We start from the raw sequence: 24,278 nt of genomic DNA, 5'->3' as shown, positions 1-24,278 counted from the left end.
GTGGTCCTGGGCAGACATACGCCGTATTGGGAGGTGGAAGTCCAAATGTTGTGAGAAATATGTGCGGAAAGTCTCTGCATAGGTTCTCGTTTTTCTTTGGTTAATCATTGTTTTTCTGTCTAGGTCTGGCTCCGGGGCCCGTAAGTTTGAAAAAATCGACATGGATAGTAGGACACTCCTTCGTTAAATGGGCTGCATTATATGCCGAACAGCAGATGTGTGGGCGTTCCCTTGGACTGTGCAGTGCCAACCACGAGGTGGTATGGAAAGGAAAAGGGGGAATGCGTTGGGGGGGTTTGTTTCCGCTGCTGGCCACGCTGTGCTCTGGAAGGGGACCGCCACATTTGCTCATTCTTCATTTGGGTGAAAATGACCTCGTTGATTTGTCAGGGCTGTCATTAATAAAGTTGATGAAACAGGATTTGGAAGTCCTCCGGGCTACCTGGGAGAGCACCCAGTTGATCTGGACGGAGTTCATTACAAGGTTGCACTGGAGAGGAGCACGGCATCATGCAGCAATGGAAAAAGCGAGACGAAAGGTTAATCGCACTATGAGACATTTTTGTGAGGGTCATGGGGTGCATGTCCTAGCTCACCCCAACATTAAATGCACGGAAGGGTATATGTTTCGGGAGGATGGGGTACATTTATCTACAATGGGGCAAGCATATTACCTGCTGGAGTTGCGGGATTTGATTGCAAAAATCTGGAAGGAACAAATATGGTGCGCTTGAAAAGGGTTTGCGCACGACCACTAAGTTGCGGGGTGGGGCAGGAAAACTCTGTGGGTTTTCCTGGGTGGCGGGGTTTTTGCTGGGGGGGTGGGCAGCCTTGAGCGGGTTAGCCTATCCTCCAACGGGGGAGGGGGGGAGCAGTCACGTGATCAGGAAATGAGAAGTAGGGGAAAATGCACACAGGGGTCGGGATTCTGTTTAGGGGTAGGGCTTTTACATTGGGGGTTAGGTTTGGGGTGATTTGAGGACAAACTGTGGAAGTTATTGCATTGCAAAAGTTATGATTTGGCACCTGTCTTAATAAAGTGGCCTTTTTTGCTAACAAGTAAGTGGTGGTTGGTGATTTATTGTGCGAGGGGGGACCCAGGGGGTGCAGGGCGCGAGCCAGGTCTCCCCCTGGGTGGCTTCGCACAATGGAGCGGCCACCCAGGTGCCAGGGTAGAGAGTTAATTAGGGGCGCGAGGCGCGCCGAAGGTGATAAGTAGGGGGAGGCAGGGGCGGGAAAATCACTGGGCCCTCGGGAGCGGGGAGGAGGGGCTGGTTTACTCTCTTTTGTCCCACCCACCCACCCTCTGGTTTATTAGCATTGTTTTCTTCAACAATTTTTCCTGGTGTTGGCATGACACCGATTTTCTTTTTCCTTTTGCCACGGTAAGACAGGTTTTTTCTTGTGTTTTGTTTTTCAGGCTGTACAGTGTCCTGGGTAGGCGGGGTTTTTGCTGGGGGGGTGGGCAGCCTTGAGCGGGTTAGCCTATCCTCCAACGGGGGAGGGGGGGAGCAGTCACGTGATCAGGAAATGAGAAGTAGGGGAAAATGCACACAGGGGTCGGGATTCTGTTTAGGGGTAGGGCTTTTACATTGGGGGTTAGGTTTGGGGTGATTTGAGGACAAACTGTGGAAGTTATTGCATTGCAAAAGTTATGATTTGGCACCTGTCTTAATAAAGTGGCCTTTTTTGCTAACAAGTAAGTGGTGGTTGGTGATTTATTGTGCGATGTCAGAACATTGTAGACAGCGTCTTCCTTAATCAGTCATAAAAATCCTGATTCATAGTAATCACAATTGATTACTGTGCACAACATTACTTTGTTTTTATTTAGTTTGATGATGATCAAACTACTTTTATTCTGCACAGAGGAGTTGGCCTAATGGCTAGGGCGGTGGACCTCAGAGCTGGGGAACCAGGTTCGGGTCTCGGCAGGGATGCGCAACATCCTGTGATTCTGGGCAAATCCTTTAATCTCCCTGTGCCTAACAAAAATGAATGTGTCCTCGTGTAACGCAACTGGTGCTCGTGTAAAGCGCTCTGATACCCAATATGTTGGCGCTATATAAAACGGTTATATAAAAATCAAATAATAATATGATACATAAAATCAAAAACAGACAATACATCCACAAGGCAATACTAATAGAAGAATTATATTAGCTACATACAGATGATATCTCACCAGCGAACAGATCTAAAAAAACAAAATGCACATTTTAAAAACATGCACACATACAAAATTAAAACTGGAGAATGGGGCATTTGTAAATATATAAAAACGTCTCTACACTTATAAACATTTAGCTTTCAATAATGGTTTCAACATTTTTTACCTGGGCATTCTGTATAGATCACAGAACAACAAGAAATATGCACCATCTGATCTAAACATTAATCACAAATAAAAGAATTGATGGAAGGTAAGACAGCCTGGCTGATGAGGAATGTCTGAACTGGGGTGGTGGAGTGAGCTAAAGAATGATTTGATTTGCTCAAACGCTCCGTCCATCATCCCCTTTGGTATCGGAAGGTAAGACTAGCCCACTCTGTAGGTACGGAGAGTAGAAGATGCACAATACCTACTTTAGAACTGGAAAGCAAGTTCTACTCAGAAGGATTACTAAACTCTGGTGAGGTAAAACTGAACTGCTTATACGAACCATTAAGCCCTCATGGAGGTTTTATATATTTCACTCTCTACCCCCTGTAGTGATCTGAGAGATAAAAACTATTTCTTGATGCTCTCCTTATCAAACATGCAGCTGAACTTAGGATTGTTAAAAACGTTCAGACAACAGACAAAGGTTAGCTGATTTGGTATTCCAAATCAACGTTGATTGAAGAAGGGGATATAAATGGATTAAATTCTCAAGGCATCGCAATCTCAATTCCAAATTGCAAACAAAAGTAGATGGGGTAAGCCTTGGAAAACCAAGTAACAGTCTAGGAAAGTGAATTTCCTGTATTTTTGGAAAAGTGACATTTAAATATCCAAATACCAGTACCATAAGAAACAACAGAAACACATTTGACCATTTCAATATTTTTTTATCCATTTAAATGGTTTACTGCATACTTTGACATACAATTAGTAACAGCACCTAGGTACTTAATGTACTGCAATCTTCTGGTATGTAATAAGTCAGCCCCATTTTATGTATTATCAATGCTAACATCTAAGTAAGAGAAAAAAAGGACCCATCTTTTAAAAATGCCTTTTAACAGAGGCCATTCTTGATTTAACAGATTTAGGTCCCATAATTAATAGAAAAAAATGATAAATTGATGGCTAAATCCAAACTGTCCATAAAAGTAATATACAAATAAATCAGGCCTTTTAGTCCACTGGTTTCCCGGCTATTACGCCTACTTTTGTGGTGTAAGGAAGTATAGAAATTCTTCAAGTACAGGAACATGGGACCCTGCCCCCATTATCTCAGTCTCTAGACTGATTGGTGTATAATATGAAAAAGAACAGACAGAGCAAATATACAGTCCTGATTAGCCCCATTCTGTAGCTCTAAACAATCGGATGACTCCCTATTCAAACCACACCGTACTCTGGCATTCAAACATGTTATCTTTTAAATGTCCCCTCCATCTCTCTGCATTGATATGAGCAGGGAATCGTCCCTCATGGGAACACCTACTGGAAAACTGGTCATTCACCACCTTACAGAGTACAGCTGAGACACCATTAGCAGAATCAATGCTCAGCCCACGATTTCTCTTGTAAAGTGATCATCCTCGTATGCAAACAGGATTTATAAATCAGTTCTACACATCGGGGTGTAATTGGGGTCTCTATAAACTTGTTTATTCAGAGCAGCCCTCTGTTTCCGATTAGCTTTGCCACAATTGTTATCAAACCATTTGTTTTCTTTATAGGCATGGCCAATAGATAAGGGGACACCAAAGGTGTAACTAATAATTCCAACTAAATGTCATAAACTGACCTAATTATGAGAAGATTAATTTTACAAGATAGGCATATCAGGAACAAAGGGATGTGGAAATGTGCCTTTTAATGAGCACACCGGTGCAGGATCCACCCTTCTCTGTCCACGGGTCCTTAGACCAACAAAATAGAGATTGGCACTGAAGCTGGAATTCAAATAAGAAGTTTATTAATCACTCATGAGTGGGACTACGTCCACACAGCACTCTCGAGTGCTGCCTGAGATAGTACATTGAAGTCACAGAACACAGGCCTTATATACAGCTTTTTCTGCATTGATAAGCATGTGGATACAAATAGAAGGTACAGGCCTACACAGGAATAGTTACTGACAAACATGGGCAGATGGGAGATCACTTAGTCAGCAAAGTGGGAGGGGGAGCAGGAGTTCTTATGGCAGCAGTAAATGATTGACAGTTGAGTCTGAGACCAGGTATTCTGGCAGCTACAAACTCTTAACATGCATATTGCTTTTAGCTGAGTCAGGAAGTTAACTAAAATAGACAGCACAGGCAGGGAAAAAGACCAGCAGCAGAGGATGGGAGAATTACAAAGCCAACAAAATGGATGCCACAACCAAGATGGCTTCAGCTTATGCTAACAGAAATTATTTCAGATTTCGAAAGGGAGAGCCTGAGATATGATCATATGCAAAATATAATCAGGGCACATCGGTTTCCTGCAAAGTTGTCTTCCATTAATAATTACTGCTTCACTACGAAGTCTCAGTTCAAAAGATCATTTAAGAGGCGAACAAGACTTATAATCCATAGGTGAAGGATTGAGATTGTAGAAAAATACCCAACAAGTACGCTTTGTATAGAACTGGGCACAAAATAAATTTTGCCCAAATTGAGCTTCAAATGTGCCACAATTGTGCCACCAACATAGGCTTCTTAATGACAATGCAAGCCCTAGTAACACATTTACCATAATAACCAACCCAGCCAACTCTCTCGTAATCATATTAACAACACAATGTGCAATTCTAGTATTATCATACTAAGCTAAGTATGAGTTGATCCAATGAAAAACTCTGTTTAGGATCAGATTGAAAACATCTTTAGTGTTGGAATTAACTATGGGCAGAGTGGGGGGGGGTAAACATTTCATACAATAGCATACGAAGTTGCTTCTAGGGGCAAGTGCAAAATATGCAAGCTATATCTTTAATTAGAGGAGACTGGAGTCTTAATCGATTGAGACCCGTGATTAGATGAACACCCAGTGGGAACAACAGGGATGGCTTCACCAGAAGCATTACTTTTGGCAAACTTCTAAAAGGAGGGGGTGACAGGAGTGCAACAATATGGTAAAATGTAATTTAGCTTGGAATTATAGTCGCTATCATGTCCCTATATGACTTGATAGTTGTATTAAAGTGATCAAATTAAGTCACAGGATATACACAAGCCGATCGTCAACTGAAGTTAATTTATCAACTATTTTATTAACAAGCAGGTTAACCGCAGATACTAGCTTGTCTACCCAAACTGAAAGATCTAACGTATCACAGGCCTGGGTGCAAATGGGGTTAACTGGTTTCCTCCATCTGGTTGTGATGTTAACACCAGAATCCCGTTTTGGGCAACCTAGAGTAATTGGCTCATCAAGAGTCCCATGAACATCTGCCATGATGGTAATGGTGTTATTACTAGCAGGATTTATTGATAGGCACCTGGGGAAGCGATTTCCAAATTCAAGTTTATGGTAGGTAAGTTTGCTAAAACTACAACTACCTTTTCCAGAAAGGAGTTGATGGTTGCAGCGGTGTAGTGTTTTTGTATCAGCTGTAGATATGGGCTGGTTGAGGGTTAACTTACACTTGCCTATAGTTAAAGAGCGAGCAGCAGAGGGGCCTGCTCTTGCCTGGGTGCGTCTTCTTCAGATGGAAGGCTGACAGTGCTTTATAGTGCAACACAAGCTGGAAGGGTCCCACTTCCCTCCTTCTCTTACACAGACACCATGCAGAGTAGGAAATGTAGTCTCCTTCTACCCCAGCCATGCAGCAACAAACATGGATGAAAGTTCTCCTGTGCAGCGGGAAGGCTGAGTGCTTTATAACTCATCACAAGCTCAGAGGGTCCCGCCTACCTACTTCCACTCCTTAGGCCAGATGAAGGTTCAGAGATGCAGTCTTTGTCCACCACAGTCATGCAGTAACAAATACAGATCAACGTTTTGGCTATTAAAGAGAGACATGAATTCCGTTTACACTGCAACAACAGAGCTCCCTGCTTATTTCTGGGTGCTTTATCATCTAAGATCATATCTCTGCCTCTGCCTTTATTCTGGACGTGCCTATCTTATGAAATTAATCCTCTCTTTAGGAAAGTGTCACTTTTTGACAAGTTCACCCCCAGTTTTTGCCTGGTATCTGATGCAATTTTGACAGAAAATGCACTAGGTTCCTGCTATTTAGGATCCCAGTACCAGATCTCGTTCCCTAAAACTGTACAATTGTTTCACAAATTGGCAATACCTTTGGCCGTACTTACAAGTCTCTAGTAGCTAGTACCCCTGGTACCTAGGGCAAGGAGGCTGAAGAGGATCCCTAAGGGCAACAGCATGTATTGTGCCACCCTAAGGGACCCCTCAGACCCAACATGCAAACTGCTATTGCAGGCTCCATGCCATGGTACAGAGAAAAGTGAAGGCAAGACATGGCACACCTCCTGTGAGCCATGCCCACAGACACTGCATGCAGTATGGCACGGTCAACCCTACAGCAGGCCTTACAGCCCTAAGGCAGGGTGCACTATACTTCATGTGTGGACATATTTGCATCAGCAGATATGCCCCTGTGATGTCTAAGTCGATGTTTAGATATTACAAGTGACCAGGGAAGCCATTTTGAGAACATGTGCTGGGCACTGGTATTTACGAGTTTCACAGCGACATGATGGCTTCACTGAAACGAGAGATGTTTGGTATCAAACATCTCATATTAATAAACCCAAACTGATTCCAGTGATGGATTTATTAATACATGCACCCAGAGGGCACCTTAGAGGTACCCTCTGAAAACCTACAGACTACTAGTGTGCTGGCTAACTGGTGTAGAGCAGACTGCCACGTCAGACAGACCCCCTGCAGGTGAGAGCCCAAAAACAATGCCTGCTCCGTCCAGAGGTACTGTCACCTCCTCCAAGCAGGATGGCTAAGTGATCAGCACATCAAGACAGGAGGCTTCAAAGGCCTCTGCTGCTTTTGATATGTGACCCAAGGATTCCCCAGACCAGGGAAATGGCATCCTCTGACCCGGGCCCATCTTGGCACCAGGACAGGTGGGAAAATTAGCTGGTCAGGACATGTGTTCCCCTCTCAGGCTAGTGCCATCCCTAAGGTGGGCTACCTGATGTGAACACAACTTTTAGAATTCCACCATTTTAGTTTTGGTGGAATTAGGCTCTCTGGGTCAGGGCTATGTCCACTTCCCACAGGAAGCGGTCATATAGAGCGTGTAAACACCCTAAAGGTAAGTAGCCAATTGACTATTACCTGTCGCTCTCTGTAACACCCCAAAATTGAGTATTTGGGTGGCATCCCTGACACCAGAAACTTAGATTTGATGGTTCAAGAATGGAGGACAAAGAAGAGCTGCAAGAAAAGAAAGAACAGTAGACTTGCTGTGGACGTTTGGTGCCAAACCTTGCCTGTCTCCAGTCTCAACAACCGGACTTGTCTTGCAGCTGACCAGCTTCCAAGAACTCTGGGAGACTGCAGGCTCTTTGCAAATTGTCAGCAATCTCCCTTGGAGTAGAGGAGCTTCTCCTCTGCAGTCCGCAGGCACTGAAACGCAAAGTCCGGTCTACTGAGTTGCCACTCGCTGACCAGCCCAACACAGCAGCCCCCCAGGAGGAGGAACATGTGCTCCTGAAGGTCAGATCTGTCCCCCCACCAAGTGAGAGGACACCAGAACCAACCAGAGTGCACAGGACCAATACCAAGGGTATCAGACCTCTTACAGCAAGCCTAGACCGTGAGAGTGGGGTCGGGACTCCGAAACAAAGCCGCTGTCGAGGGACGTCAGCACCGCAGAGACCCACTTCCAGAGTGGCCCAGCAGTCCTTATTTTTGCACCCTCAACTGGCGAGACCGACAACCGCAAGGGTCCAGGATGCACAGAGCCCAGCTAACCTTTTTGAACCCGAACACCCCAGCCCAGGTACTGATGAATCGACTGTTCTCACTTGTCACCTGGACCCTTCTGACCCAAGCCCCAATTGGGAGCTCCCAGACTTCTCCCCAAGTTCCCCTCTGCAGCCTGTTTCCAGGTGGCCACCCTTCTTTCTAACGGCGTGGCGCACACAACTACACAACTACCAATCCGACCTGCACCTCTGCAACCGGAAGCCCCAGGGCAGGTAACGAGTAACTTCTGGTGGTACTTTGGGCTTTGGCTCCCTGCTACGACCCTATATCTTGAAGGAGACCCCCAGAAACCGAACGTAAATAACTGTATGCTATACATGCCTTTTCTCCCATAGGAAAGCATTGGGCGTAAAGACGCAGTTAAGTGAACATTTTACTTACCTACTAAAATCCATATTTCAACAAGCATTTGCAATGCAATAGGTCTTGCATTTGCAAGAGCTTATGCTATTGGCATTGTAAATGACAATGCCTTTTATTTATCTGTTTTGATAATTAATACATAAATAAAAGGCATTTTCATTTACAATGCTAATAGCTAAAGCTCTTGTAAATGGAAGACCCATTTCATTTCAAAGAAGCGTCCGCCATTGTCCGGGGCTGCGTGGAAAGCGCGCATGGCACGCTGAATGCTGCAGGAAAGCAGGTCCTGCCTGCAGAAGGAGAAACTCATTAAAAAAAATAGTGCTAACAGACTAAATGAGACATACTGTATGACAACAGAAGTAAAAGGGTCAGTCCTCCTGGGAGGTTACAAATGAAGACGAGGCGATTCTAAGGAGGGACTAACAAGCCTATTAACGAATCAGAAGCCAGCATTTACGGAGGAAAATGACACAAGCCAATGACAAATAGGGGTGGAGAGTGGGCGGGGCTTTAACTTCATACTCAAATACAGCATACTTTGCAGAGCAGCGCATGCGCTGTCCAGGCTCGACCTAAAAAGTATTTACATGATAACCAAGTTCTTGGTATCAAAATGTACATATAATTACAACTTATTTTTGTAAATTAGTCTCGGATTTATTCGTGAGTGTGTGTCTCATTTATTGCCTGTGTGTGTGTCAACAAATGCTGAGCACTACCCTCCTATAAGCCTAACTGTTCCTCCACACTACCATAAAGACAGCGTTTGGGTTATTATTTGTGCCTCCTTAAACCAGTGTGAGTCTGCCTGGACTCTTTACACAGTGTACCTCGTTTCAGTCCTCTATATAAAGAGCCAGCTTCTTACACTCTCACAATAAGGTCGGCTTTGGACTCTTACATGATGAGTCTTCTGAGTAAGAAGAAACCCTTTATAAACATCACTTCAGCACCCACATAGCTTCATGACATCCATGTCCACTATATTTTGCTCTTCCTCAGCCCCACCAAACCCTTTCTCCCTGCATCTCTCTCAAATGTCCTCCTCTCCAGGCTACCTTTCACCACTTTACTTCTAGGTGAACCCCAAACCCTGGGTTTCTATTTCCTAGTCTATTGCCTTAAAACACTCAATGAACCCACAACAGTTTTCTACACACCACAAGTAGTAGCTGGCAGAGAGTAGGTAGAGTTTCAGGGACAGCAGGCTAAATGTGAAAAAGTCAGTTATAGTCTAACTCACTGTGTCAAGTGGGGCCAATGCAATTTATTTTAGTATGCCCATTTAATGAAAATGAGGACACACCGAGTTATATGACAAATGAAAACAAGAGTTTGAATGCATGTAAAAGAATGTCCACCTACAAGTTATTAACTCAATGCAGCTTTCAGGCCGTTTGAGGTTCTGACACTCAGCAGGTATTGGTGGCAAAATCATTTTTTTGAACAGTTCCCGAGATATTATTGGCAACTTAAGGGGTGAGGCCCTTCAGGGGATCACTAACTTCTGCACAGTAAAGAGGGTTCAGCAGGGATAACGGATTAACATATGCTGGGGTTTCCAAATTTACCATAGGAGCAGCTTTGAGGCTTCTGGGTAAAACTAAACAAAAGAGTTTCTCAGTTATATAAAAATATTCTGCCAGTACTTTTAAAATGATGGGTGAAAATTAGGTCACATTTTAGTAGATCCCTTGTAGAATGCAAGTAACTAAAGCATGTTGTCACAAGAGAGGTCCAGAGACTCCTGTTTTAAGTTGATACACTACAAATGTCTCCATATTGTTTCATGCTTCAGTGGATTCATACATTTTCTGCTCCAACAGTGGTGTGCAATTAGCCCAAAAACATCCGCTTGTAACTTTGGGAGTATGGTGGCAGGGATTTGGAACTGTGAGGTGACTTTCTTGGCTTTCATACTGAGGAAGAAAGCATAGTGATCAAATATCAATATCAAATAAAAGGGATTTAAAGATGTTCTCTCTCCAAGAAATGTTATTCTAAAATGAATCCAAAATATTTTTTCGGCACCATTTTGTAAACGTGATAGCAAAAGTGGCTAGGATTTAAATGCAGTTCTGAATATAAAATCACAAAATATATAATTACTTCAGATTCTGGCAGAGCATTATTCAATTAACAAAAGGTTGAGGATATCCAAAATCATCCAGCCCTGTCCTCCAGCCTTAGATAGGTTTCCCTGTGTCCTATTTGACCAAGCTTCAATAGTAGGGAAAGTTATTCAAGATATAGCAGCAAAAGCCTGTGTCACTCAAGAGTTTTCTCAGTCTATATTCAAGGCTGGGGAGCTGGATTTAGTAACTGTGCGGGTGTAATGTTGAAATGTTATCTCTTTAGTATTACGTTTTGCAGAAGTCATTAGCCTACTGTTTTTCTGACAAATGACATTTCACAAAAAAGCACCTTCTACAATGAAACCCATACTGGTTCCTCCAACCCCATATTTGCCTGGAAATGGACCAGCATGCCTCTGACGCTCTTTTTGCAAACAAATTAAATTGCTTAGCTTTTCTGCAAGACTTAATTAATGTTGATTGTTGGTAAACACACATAACCGGTTCTGGAGTTCTGCCATTTACAATGTATTTATTCTCCACACTACAGAACATAATCTGGTGATCAGGTCAAAGAGAATGTGCTAGATATGTTTCTGAAAATAATATATGCATAGCACTCGTGTTTTAGAAGATACATTTAGGTAAGATACCAACTTCCCCCATTCATTTCGTACTTACTCTGACTACCCCATCCGAATGCCCTGTTACAATGACGTTCTGGGTATCCCATTCGTTCATCTCTGACATGCAGCAGCACAAGATTTGTTGGCTCCTTCCGGTGAAGGTATTTACGCTCACAACTGGGTTCCCATTGATGCTCCACACATGGATGTAAGTGCCAGCGCATGACACAATATCCCCCTAAGGCATGAAAGAAAATCAGATTAAATCCAAAAGCAGTATTAATTGTGAAGTCATAGTATGTACATTAAGAGTCATTACAATTTTCAGAAATGTCATGACTATTGTTGAGGGAAAAATGTAAACAATGTACATGATGAATTTTTGAAATACAGACGGTGACACATTAAAGCCTTTCAGAAACAGACGGTTTCCCATTTTAAGGACACATTTGGGAACAATATAATGCATCTCAAAGCTCTAGAGATCATCTTAGAAAAATTCTCCCGATCTCAGATCAACCACACCACTTATCTCAAACTATCAGAAATTATTTAAAAAAAGAAGAAGGAAGGCAAAAGACAAGTTTAAAAATGACATCATAGCAAGAGTTTCACTAAACTCTACCCTGGATCTAGATTCACAGATGAGAGCTGTGGATAGATGTCTTACCCCACTAGGGAGCTACCGGCACAGGCTACCAGGTCCCTCCCTCCTTGAATATTGTTGGTGCTGCTTGAAGAACTACAGGAAGGAGATTCACATGGAGAAGCATCTTCGAAAGTAAGGTATAGCAACATAGTCTCAGGAACATCTTGTAAGGGGCACACCAAAATGAAAAATGGATTGTGACCACCAAAAGTACTTGTATGATTTCGGAGTTTGCATAAATCTAAGAAAAATAAGTACCAGATGGATCTGAAATACCCCAAAAGTTTGAATGGCCCTAGCTCTACGTAGTCTTGTGTCATTAATTCTGCTTCTTCCTTACAACCGGTCGTACTGCCCTTGGATACCAGACTCCTGTGAACTAATATGTGTGCTTCAAATGCAACTATAAACTGTGACTGAAGTGGGCCTCAGTATGGGAGAGCTGATTTATACTTATTTGAAATCCAGGTTGGCTATGCCAGATTGCACAAAAAATGTACAGTACTAGTCCATTTGTAAATTATTACAAATTGCATGAAAACATAGTAAGATGAACCATATTATTTAACATACCAGGTGAACTACATTTATTTAACAAACTCAAAGATGGTGACAGAGTGCAGAGCTCAAATGTAAACCTACAGAAAGAAAAACAGTGGTCAATCTTGATTTGATTCCACTGTGGAACTGAATCTTCTTACCGTTAATTCATTGATACAGAGGGCTGACACTGGAGCTCGGTGACCTCGGAGCTGCGTTACAAATGCTAACTTATTTAAATCCCAAATGATGCAGGTGCGGTCCCGTGACCCGCTGACCACGATGTGATAGGCGAGCGATGTTGTTACACAAGTCACTGTGTCAGTGTGGCCTAGCAGTGCCTGTGGTAAGAAAAACACAAAATACATGTAGTGACACTTAGACAAAAACATATCCTCATTGTGACAGGAGACTTATGGTTTCATCCTGATGGAAATTGAGCAAAATTAAATTCTGAGGGAATATTTACATAGAAATTAAAACACTACCCAAAAAGTAAAAACTCAACCCACAAACCTGTCATTACACATTTTTTGCGCCCAAGCCTGTTGACTATCAAGTGCAGTAAAGTAAGAGGTTTACGGTGTACGAGACAGTGATGAAAGTATTTTTAAATCAGTTAGCCACCTAACAATGTGGGAGTTGTGGTGTGCAGCGTGAGGCAAAGTGTTATACTATCTCGAGCAGCAATTCTTTCTCATCTGGAAAATGACAGCAATGAAGCCTGTTGCCCATGGTGCATTTGGGCTTCTGAAGTAGCCACTTTGTACAGTTATTGTAAACAGATATCCTTCTCATATACAATATCTTTTCTGCAACATTAAAAGAACGCCTTTTCAGTAAAAAGTAAAAGTGGAGTTTGCTTGTGGAACAACTATTTTAATGAATTGCTGATCGATTACATCTGTATAAATGTACATAAATTCATCTCAAAATGTAAATAAGGGAAAAACTGCTGCCACTTTAAATAAGGCAGCCATGCAGTTGGATGACTGCTTGGTAAATATAATATGTCAGGCTATCACACCTTTTTTCAGGCAAGTATGTCAAGCTCTTGTGCATTGTTTTTTTAATGAACGGACTTCCTGGTTAATATATACTGAGAACTTCTTACCATACAGACTCCAGCTTCAAATTTTACCAATAATATATGCCATCATAAAGGTCCTTATCTAGCATTTGTTTTTTATTTAAAACTTGTTAACCAGTTGCTGGATTGCAGACTAATAGGATATACCATCAGATGTTTATAAATATTCATGCTTTTAATTGGCTTTTGTATTAATTTAGCCAATTTACTGGAGTGATGTTGGCACATCTCTGTGAAAGGATTATTTTACATTAAGGTTCATGTACTGGTGTAAACCACACATCGATATCTCAGTGCAGGGAAGAAGGAGGTATTTTCTTTTTTTTTTTTATCGATTTGTATCTTCATTTTTTAACATTGTCAGATTATTGTGTTGCATTTCTATAACTGACGCACATAAAGCTTGGAATGCAGATTAAAAAATGTTGTGCTGACTGAATTCCCTAGGAAAACCTGCACATATTTGTTACAGCCATAATCCAATTTAGTCTGCCTATTCAATTATGAAATATTAGCGCAGATATCTAAACTGTGACATAATAACTGTTTACAGTGCATTGTTCATCTGATGAAATATCAAACTCAGGACTATGTGGACAGTACAAAACTGTACATTTTTGTATTTCTGTAGTGCTTAATCAATCTATTGGTGTAAGCTAGGCAGCCTCCCTTCCCTCAAATTGCTGGCTAGGACAATGCATTTATAATTACAAAATGATAATACGCTGGAGTCTCCTTTATAGAAGAATTTACCCCTTCCAATGTGTGGTCCACATCTGTGTTTCCCTGACATCTCAGGAGAGTGTGTGTGTGTGGGGGGGCGAGAGTGCTAAACATATGTTGGTTATTTATAGATTTAGGGTGCCCACAGTCTCTAAAGTAATTGCAAAGGACACACTTTTTCCTGCCAGTTGTTACCTGCTTGGGCCAGGACCACTAGTCCCATAATCCCACTGGTATTGGAGGCTGGGAGAGAAGGTACCTAAGCACCTGGAGAATGCTGTGCGGGACGTTGTTTTGCCTGCCAGTTGCGACTTGACTGCTGAGGCAAGGACCACAAGGCCCATAATCCCGCTGGTCATGGAGACGGGAAGAGGAGATACTTAAGCGTGCCTGGAGCCTGCAGCGTGGGATGCACTTTTGCGCACCCGTTCAACATGCTTTCCACTTGCATGCTGGAGCCAGGGCCAAAAGGCCCATAATCCCACTTGTCTTGGAGGCGGGGAAAGGAGATACTTAAGCACATCTGGAGCTCGCAGTACAGGACGCGCCTGGTGCATTTCCGGGCCAAGAGCGGGCCATATTCCCCCATCAAGAACAACCGGGATGCGCCTTTTCTCTTAGCTCGGAGCACTGGATCTCGAGGATATGGGTAAGCGCAAGTCCACTTCTACCCATGGTGATGTCAAGTGCCCCTGCAATGGCTCAAGCATTATGACATTGTTTACTTCAGCTGTTGGGGCTATTACAGAGGAGATCAGTGCAGTAAAAGTGGTGCTTGGGTTGGGTGTGCAGGCCAAAGGTCCAGCTGGGTGTAATGTGGACAATATGGTGGTTTCTGAAAAGATCACGACTGTACTCCGGTGGCTGATAATACGCATGCTTTAATGACTTGCTGTAGTGCATGGGCCGGGCTGCAACGGTCCCTTTGTTTACCCGCCCACTGTAAAGACAAAGATTGGGGGTTCTTCAAGTAAGGAGCACATAGTACCCTCAATAGGTAGAGTGGGGGCACCACCAGGCTCGAACGAGTGGCTGGATGTATTGTTAGATAAATTGACTGTAAAACTGGAATCTCTGGTGGCAAACTATTTTGCATTGTGTAATCAAAGACTCACTAGAATCGAAAGTGCCATCACCACGCTAACCGAGCATTTTAGGTGCTTTGCCAACACTAATTTTCTAGGTATCGTGGTCATGCAGAAACCTACAGATAGACCTGACTTTGTTTTGCCTGGCACCCAGTTGTCGGCTAACAATGCTATTCAAGCCTCCAACTACTTGGCACACTCTGGAGGTCCTCGAGGGGTCAATAATGGAGAATCTGACCTAACTACTGCTCTCATGTAGAGCAATTCTGCTTCTAGCATGCCACCAAGCCATAGTCCTATTCGGTTCAAGGCGGGCCACCAGTTCATTTTTAAAAGCAAATCTGCTGCTGGTGCTGTTAGTAGGGGGCCAGTCAGTGATGACAAATTATTACCGGTACCTTATTGTTTTAGTTTACAAACTGCAGCCACACCCTATGTTCTTGTTCTGGCTAAGGTCCCTCCCTTGAAATAAAATTCCATCAAACATTTTTCACAGCTTAGAAATAAGGTAGTACATTGGACTAATGGGCGCTTGGGAAGTAACACTCATTTGTTCAACCGATTTAATATGGTCAGGGAAGCACCATGACTAGCCAGTCATCCTAAAAACCTAGAAGAGGACTGCATTGTGGTGAACTTTAACAATGTGATCATGGTTGGTCACTTGTTATCCAATCTGTCACCCAAGCATGGGGCTTTTTCTGGTATTCTGGCCCTCCCTCTAGATTAGCTTTAGTGACCCTGGAAAGTGGGCTATTGATGCGATCCATGTGGCTAGTAGTATATCTAATAGGCCAGCCTTTGAAGTATCCACTTTTAACAGATTCACAACTTTAAGCGCCTTGGCCAGTAATGACTTACTGCCCTCTATAATCATAAACCATATCTATGTGTTGTAACACTAAACGCAGTCTCTGCTAACATATTAAATTTATTGTTTTGGAATATAGCCTGCTTGATGGATAAAATAGTAGATGAGAGTTTCCCGCTTTTCTGAAAGAAATTCAATATAATTTGTTTTCAAGAAACTTGGAATGTTGGCAATAACTTATTTTTGGATGGCAATTGTTTTTTCTCCATCCCTGCCACTTCTTATATATATATGAGGGCCAGTGGTGGCCGCCATATTTTGACGGCTTAGAATTTGGATTGCACAGCTGAGATGATTAATACTGGCTCAAACAACCTGGCTGCAGTCTTCTATTTCCCACTTCAAGTAGATTGCGAATGCTTATTCTTTATAATACTAATTCTCAGCAGTGCCATCTAGATCATGTACGTTCACTTAGAGACTTTTTGGAGAGATTTATTTTTACAAATGGTGTTTGCACTATAGTTATGTTAGTGGGCGATTTTAATCTGCACCTTTGCACCTGGTGTTGCTTCTTAGGGTGTAGCACACCGGAGACCATTTTATTTAATGCTTCTCATATTAGCCACTCGATGCAGGGTGAATAGATGAACTCTATTATTTATGATTTTAATCTTTCCCTCATAAAAGTAAATGCATCACCTACCTTGATGCATTTACTTAATATCTTTGAGGTACTATGGGACCGCCGTAGTGATTATAGCCCATTGTCTGCATCTTTTCCCTGGGGCCCACAGAAGAAATCTTCCCATTCCCAAAGTAGTGAAAATTTAAATCCTAGGTCGTCGGCCTAAATGGGCCATGGTCTTGCCAGATGTTTATTTTGTTATTTGTTTATTGAATTTTCATATTAGCAAGCAGAATAATCACAATCATAAGCAATGAGAATGCATATACCAGTATGACAGCGATATTAGAGAGACATGTATAAGCACACCAGTGACCATGGAGTCCTCTAAAGGCCACAAACTATTTCTGATACACAAGGCAATTGCTTCAGTTGTACATTTCAGCCACACCTCATAGACAAAAACAATGTAGAGCAATTCAAAGTAGTGAGGCGACAAACCAGTTAGTCAAAGTGAGAGATACCAATCGTCGACTATGCGTATACAGGGGGTACATTGTCAGGCGGGAAAGGACAGTTAGGGCTCATTACCCATCTGCATAGAATGTTCAAGGAGATATTATTTAAGTGGGTCCCAGATATCCCGGGGACGGGACGAGAGCGGGAGCAGTTCAGCATAGGTGCACGTTTGGTCCTGCCAGAGTGTCATATCACCAATCCAATCCTTGAACTTGGGCGCACGTCCGCGGCCCCACCTACAGGCCACACGTCGCCTGGCTAGTAGGAGAGTGAATGAGACAAATTTACCGTATGTCGCAGGTACCTCTGCTGCAAACCCAAGCAGTGCGGTGAGCGGGGACCAGGGGATTTGCAGTGAGGTCATCGATTCCAGCGCGGTGACTACCAGCTGCCAGTAAATGAAGATTGAGTTACAGCCCCATGCAAGGTGTAGGAAGTCGGCTGCTTCCTCCCCATACCTGTCGCAGTGGTCTTTTTCGCGTAGTTTGTATTTGTGTAGTGCAACAGGAGTATAGTACAGACGATGTAGGAACTTGTAGTGAGTAATGCGTGACCGACTACTGGAAGAAACTTGGTCGGTCTGTTTGCAGCAATACAACCATTGTCCGTGACCTCATGTCCAAAGTCCGCCACCCATTTCTCACGGGAAGCACAGGGGGGTTAGACCATCTCTGTGTATATGCTATGATAGAGGGTGGATACCAAGTGGGACGTGTTGCTGACGCGTTGTACATGATGCAGTGGAGCAACAGTCGGGGGCTCTTGAGGGTATGAGGGAGTGTATTCTTTGAAACCCTGACGCAGGTGGACGTAAAGGAAGATGTCCATGGGGAGGGCTGTGTATCCCTAAATAGCTGCCGCATGGTGCAGAACGTGCCATTGAGAAAGAGGTCACCCTAGCAATGAATGTTATGTTTAGTTTTGGTTTTGTGAAAAACTCCTTTCTGCAGGACTGGCATCTTTGTGTGATATGTAAGCAGCAGCAGTGGGGAATATAAGATGGGGGCTTGAAGACTGCGAGTGATGCGGCGCCAAGCTGCAACCGTACAATCTACAGAAGTCGGGCAGGACGCGCGAGGTGAGGGTGTAGTCAATATAACCCCGTACAGCGGGGTGGGGTCCGACAGTCAGTGTTCAGTTACGACGTGAGGCGTATATCGAGGATGGTGGAACCAATAATGGGCATAATGTGCTTGGGCACATATGTAGTACAGCTCTAAATCACGGACATCAAACCCCCCTCGGAGTATGGTCGTGTATGTGTATCCCACTGCAAGCGTGATTGTTTACCACCCCAAACTAATTGGATGAGTTCCGAGCGAAGTTGAGAGAAAAAATGTCTGCCCGAGTCATAATGGATATTTAAAAACAAATATAGGAGCTTGGGGAGGATGACCATTTTAATGAGCGAGATACGACCCACCAGGGTAAGGGTGAGAGCGTTCCAGCAAGTGATGTTGCTAGTGATACGTGCCAACGTACGTCCTCGTTAATTCCTCGCAATCAATGGTGACGTGTATCCCCAAGTACTTCACCTTGGCATCACACCACTCTATGGGATAGTATGTGGGGAATCGCACCACAGATGGTGTGAGTGGAAAAAGTTGAGATTTGGCCCAATTGATATGGACGCCGGAGAGACCTCCGAATCTAACAACTTCACGGAGGAGAGGTTTGAGGTTCTGTTGAGAGTCTTTGACATATAGGGTAACATCATCAGCATACAGGGATATGAGGATTGGGCGAAGAAAGCATGGAAGGGCCTTTTCTTGATGATGCTGCCTGATTTTGACCACCAGCGGTTCTATGGCATGGGCAAATAGGAGGGCAGATAGAGGGCAGCCCTGCCGGGTGCCTCGAGTGAGGAGGAAGGAAGCGGAGGAGTGGCCATTAATCAGAACTCGTGCCGTGGGGGAGGCATAAAGCAGATGTATCCATGCTAGGAAGCCTACAGGAAGCCCCATGCACTGTAGGATAGTGAAAAGATAGTCCCATTCAACAGAGTCAAAGGTCTTTGTGGCGTCTAAAAAAACTGCCACTAGGTCGAGTTGGGGATGAACCGTTTGGAGAATAGAGTACAGAGGTTGTGAGAGGTCGCTCTCCCGGGGATAAAACCTGACTGATCGGGCAGCACAAGTTTCTCCATCAGTAAGCTGAGGCGGTTAGCTAAAAGTTTCGCAAGAATATTAGCGTCTGTGTTAATGAGGGAAAGGGGCCGGTAAGAGTCGCAGTGATCCGCAGGCTTCAGGAGGGAGGTAATTAACGCCTCCCGCATTGTGGAAGGATCTGAGTCTGTAGAGCTTCAAGATATATCTCGCTAAACACAGGAAGTAATTGATCCAGGTACGTCTTGTAGAAGTCTATGGGAAGGCTGCCAGAACCAGGGGCTTTGCCCGATTTCATCTGCATTATGGCTGCTCGAAACTAGTCATCCTCAAAGGGGGCCACCAGGAATTCCTGTTGATTATCACATAACCATCCCAATGTGATATCTTGAAGGAATGGAGCGAAATCCAGGGTTATGGACCTACGAGAATGATAGAGATTTCGTTGCTATCCCGGTGGCGTGTCCCCAAACTATCTATTATGTCCATAATGTAATTGGAGAAGCGGGGCAAGTGAATTTCTATCGCTAGTGCCCTGCCAGGTCTCTCCCCCCTCCCCAAACCTGCGAGCGGTGAAGTATTTGCCGCGAAAGCAAACCTTCCGGTCACCTGTGGTGGTGTATTCTGAAAGTTTGTTCCTAAGTGTAGCATTCTGAGCCCCGGTTGCATCTTACCACATGTCTTTTTCTAGTTGTTTTAGTTCTCCTTAGTTCTCCTTCAAGGTGGCGCAGGCTGCGGTGAATGTCTCTTAGGACTCCAAAACTTTTGGATATGCAGATACCCCGCACCGTATCTTTAAAAGCCTTCCAAAGTGTGCTCATATGGGTGACTGTGCCCTTAGTCCTCTCAAAGAAATCAGAAATCTCTTCCCCAAGTTCTGCTTTGAAGACAGTATCTAATAGCGCTTCCGGCATTAGCCGCCAAGTGCGTGGGAAGGCAATCGAGTTAGGGGGCGCGATTGTCATGCACACCGGAGCATGATCAGATAGGGTCCTGGCCACATGCTCCGCTGAGAGAAGCCAAGGAGCAACCCTTCGGGAGACAATCCAATAGTCAAGCCGTGACCAGGAAGCGTGTGCCGTAGTGTAGTAGGTGCCTTCCTTGCCAGTGGGGTGAACGTGACACCAAGCGTCAATAAGCCCATGATCAGGGAGCAGACGTGTCAGTGTGTCATAAGTTTTGGTGTAATGATGAGGAAGAGGATTGGACCTGTCCATTGAAGGGCATAGGGCAGTGTTAAAATCCCCCCCCCCCCCCCAAATAATGTGAGTGGATCCCACCTTAAGGATGTGTCCCCATAATGTAGTAAAGTAATCTGGGTCGTCAATGTTAGGCCCATAGCAATAAATAAGTGAAAGAGACTGTGAACCCAGTGTGCCCCAGAGCATGCAGCTTCTACCAGAAGGGTCACTGAAAGTGCCACCTAGGATAAAGGGTGTGTTCTTTTTAACTAAAATCAAGGTACCACAGAGTACGTAGAGTAAGAGGAGAACACTCGCTCCGCAGCCCATTTACTCCCGAAACGGGGCGAACGGCGTGGGTCAACGCGTGTCTCCTGGAGCATGGCAATGTGTATCTGAGGTCTATCAAGATAAGCAAGGATTTGCCGACATTTACGAGGATCGAATCAATTCCCATCCCACACCCACCCACAGCGGCACCTCAAACGTGCCGGAATGGCAAAGCCCACCCATCACCCAAGAAGAACGTGACATGGTAGTCCAGTTCTAGAGAGTCCAACAAATGGAAATGCAAGTAACCATAGGGATCGACCGTGTGGGGGGCCCGCTGGTGGGTCACGATTCTCTCCCTCCTCACTCGTACTGCAAGCAGTCACCCAATGGAATGGGGATATAAGGGGAGAGAGAGGGAGGGGTACTTGGCATAGTTCAGTTCTACTTATCAAACCATGTATAGAATCTGCTGTCCCAACATGCAAACTTCTTGTGCTGAGCACATCACTTATCTGACCATCATGCGCTGGGAGCCATCAGAAGCCCTGGAATCTGGGAATGTTCGTCACTTCAGACTCAGACATCAGGAGTCCACCTGCATTTAATTTCATGGATTCCGCAGACGAAAGAGTGTGCAAGAGGCATTAAAGAAGCACCCGGTTGCGGTTCCGGTACATGGGTCAGACTGCAGTAGGGGATGAAGACCTGGATTCACGGAGGTTGGAGGCTCCTCTCGGGAGATAGATTTGAGGAAATCTTCCACGTGCTGTGGGTTGGTGAAGATGGAGTGTTTCCCTTCGTAGGAGATTCGCAGATGCGCCGGGTATAGGAGAGCATATTCGATCTGCGCCTTCCGAAGCTTCTGTCTGACCACCAGGAATTTATGCCACGCCTCCTGCACTGCAGCGGTGAAATCAGGGAAGATGCAGCGGTTTATTCTCATGGGCCAATTTGAGCGCCGCGTCCCGATGCCACAATGGGACGAGGTGCACTGCCTGGTAGAGGTCGGGGACCCAGGGATCGATGCGCCCATTCCACAATAAACTGCAAGGAGAAAGTGTCAGCACTGCATGCACCTTTCAGGAGGCGCTCAACAAAGTCTTCCATACGGCCCGTGTTGGTACTTTCCGAAATGCTAATTTTTCGGATGTTATTTCGTCGGCTACGGGCCTCTAGGTCTACGTTCTTGGCTGCGATGACTTTGAGCAGCTTATCCATCTGCGATACCTGGAGCTGTAACTGTGCGGTGGTATTCACAGTGTCCGATATACGGCGCTCCGCCTCTTCGATCTGCCCATCATGCTTATCCACCTTTTGAACTAAAAAATCTAGGCGGCTGTTCATGGTGTCCATTTTCCCCGATAGGTCTGTGAGACTATGTTGCATAGCGGGAAGCAGCGTTTTGACATCATCACCAGGGGTAGAAGACTGTGGTTGTGGCTGATCTTCGCTTAGGGGGAGGGAGTCCACTGAATTGAAGGGTGTAGCCGTCCTCTTGGTGTCGAACACCAGCTTAGGCTGGCGTCCATCCGGCTTCTCCATGACCGCTGCAGAAGAGGGCAACCAGCGAGAAGGTGTCCGCAGGAGCAACGCACTGTGTGTTTCTCCGTAGCACAGGGTAATCAGCCCAGGGTTGATGAGAGGGCGCTTCAGCGCACTATCGCTTCCCTCAGCCAGCCAACACACCAGACGACCACCGCTACGACGAGAAGGTGAGCAACTCAGGCTTGTCGGCGTTGTAGGCAATAGGAGTAAGTGCGTGGTTGCCAAGCTGCCAGTGGTAAAGTCTAGCGTGGAACACGAGGGTAGCCAGCTCAGAAGAATGCAACAGGCATATGATCCCTTATTGATTGATTGGTTTATAAAGCGCGCTACTCACCCGTGAGCGTCTCAAGGCTCTCGGGGGGGGGGGGGGGGGGGGGAGACTCTCTTGTTGAGGTATTCGGGTCCTATGTTGTGGAGGAATTTGTAGGCGTGGGTGAGGAGCTTGAAGGTAACCCTCTTCTTGACAGGGAGCCAGTGGAGGTCGCGTAGATGTTGGGTCATGTGTTCATACCGCGGAGTCCTGAGGACGAGTCTGGCTGCGGAGTTCTGGATGGTTTGGAGTTTGTTTAGGAGAGTTCTGTTGATTTCGGCATAGAGGGCGTTGCTGTAGTCGAGTCTGCTGGTTATGAGTGTGTGGGTGACGGTCTTTCTGCATTCGGGGGGGGATCCATTTGAAGGTCTTGCGGAGGAAGCGCAGGCAGTTGAAGCTGGTGGAAGCGACGGCGTTGATCTGGCGGGTCATGGAGAGGGAGGAGTCGAGGATGATGCTGAGGTTTCGTGCGTGGTCAGTAGGGGTGGGAGCACTTCCCAGGGCGGAGGGCCACCAGGTATTGTCCCAGGCGGAGGTGGAGGGTCCGAGGATAAGGACCTCGGTTTTCTCAGAGTTGAGCTACAGGCAGTTGTCCTTCATCCAGGCAGCGACGTCCTTCATTCCTTGATAGACTTTCAACCTACAATACAGCAGCCACTGAGGGTTCTCTTGTTTATGGGCGGTAAGTGAGGAGGATTGCCCAGAGTTGCAGTGGAGCAGTTCAGTCTGTAGCGGGGTCAGGGCAGAAAGCCAGCCTCAGTGAACCCCAGCATACTGAAATCCTGGCGGCCTGGGGAAGTTCAGAAGATGGCACTCAATGTGGCAGGGAGAGACGAGGGCACAAGCCAAGGATATAGTAACCGCTTCACAGTGAGGCACAAATGAGGGCTCCAAAGTCTGTCAGGTCCGAGCGGCAGCGCTGACTCAGGGCGGCAGGCCCAGTGTGAAAGTGTCTAGCATATGGCAGTGGTATGGAGGCAGAAATGTAGCGCGAGCGCAAGCACACGTCAGGTAAGCCTTACCGCAATTAGTAATGCGCGACCCTCTGTGGGAATGGCCGGTCGGAGAGCGGTGCGGCAATCAAGGGGCCGAACTCCCAGATTACGGCCGACGGGGTCCGATGGTGGGAGCCTGTAGTCGGGAGAGGAGTCCGGGTGGCAAAGCTCATGTTTACCAGCGTATGCCTCTGCAGTTCTTGTCGGTGAGCAGTGGGTAGCCGGCCGAGCAGCAGTAGAATTTAGCCGTCACAGACGAGCCGATGGGGCAGCAGGCGAAATGGAATCACAGTGCAGCGCAGCCGGAGGGCTCAATACCACGTGGAGTCCTCGGGGCTTGCGTAGCTGAGGCAGCCGTGTGGGGCTCCAGGCTTGTCACCACTCTCACCTCGCGGTCCACAGAGTCCGGAAGAAAACATCACTTGTCGAGGGTCTAGGGCCCTGAATTTTGCACCGGAGCTAGTGGGCAGCTGAAATAGCAAGCGGCAGGGTGCAGATGAAGGATCAGTATAGTTTAAAAACGGATAATTAAAGGATTATGCCACCAAGCAGCCACAGCCTCACAGGTGTGCGGCCATCTTGGTCGTGCGCCACCTAGCGCCCCCCTTGCCAGATGTTTTCCATCTTGAATTATTTAC

At 45.4% G+C, this 24,278-nt stretch overlaps 1 protein-coding gene across 10 annotated transcripts in view; it reads right to left on the bottom strand.

The window, feature by feature from the left end:
- Window positions 1-24,278, bottom strand: part of WDFY3 (WD repeat and FYVE domain containing 3) — a 1,391,721-nt gene that overhangs the window by 95,871 nt on the left and 1,271,572 nt on the right. For all 10 annotated transcript variants that reach the window (XM_085636566.1, XM_085636564.1, XM_085636563.1 and 7 more), the window contains 2 exons: window positions 12,534-12,713; window positions 11,239-11,421 (listed from right to left, as the gene is read on the bottom strand). In XM_085636566.1, the coding sequence (XP_085492692.1) occupies window positions 11,239-11,421; window positions 12,534-12,713 (363 nt within the window). The remainder of the gene's footprint in view (window positions 1-11,238; window positions 11,422-12,533; window positions 12,714-24,278) is intronic.

Source organism: Triturus cristatus, chromosome 2_1 (genome assembly GCF_964204655.1).
Source record: "Triturus cristatus chromosome 2_1, aTriCri1.1, whole genome shotgun sequence".
Taxonomy (NCBI): Eukaryota; Metazoa; Chordata; class Amphibia; order Caudata; family Salamandridae; genus Triturus; species Triturus cristatus.
This window is presented reverse-complemented; position numbering and strand designations above follow the sequence as displayed.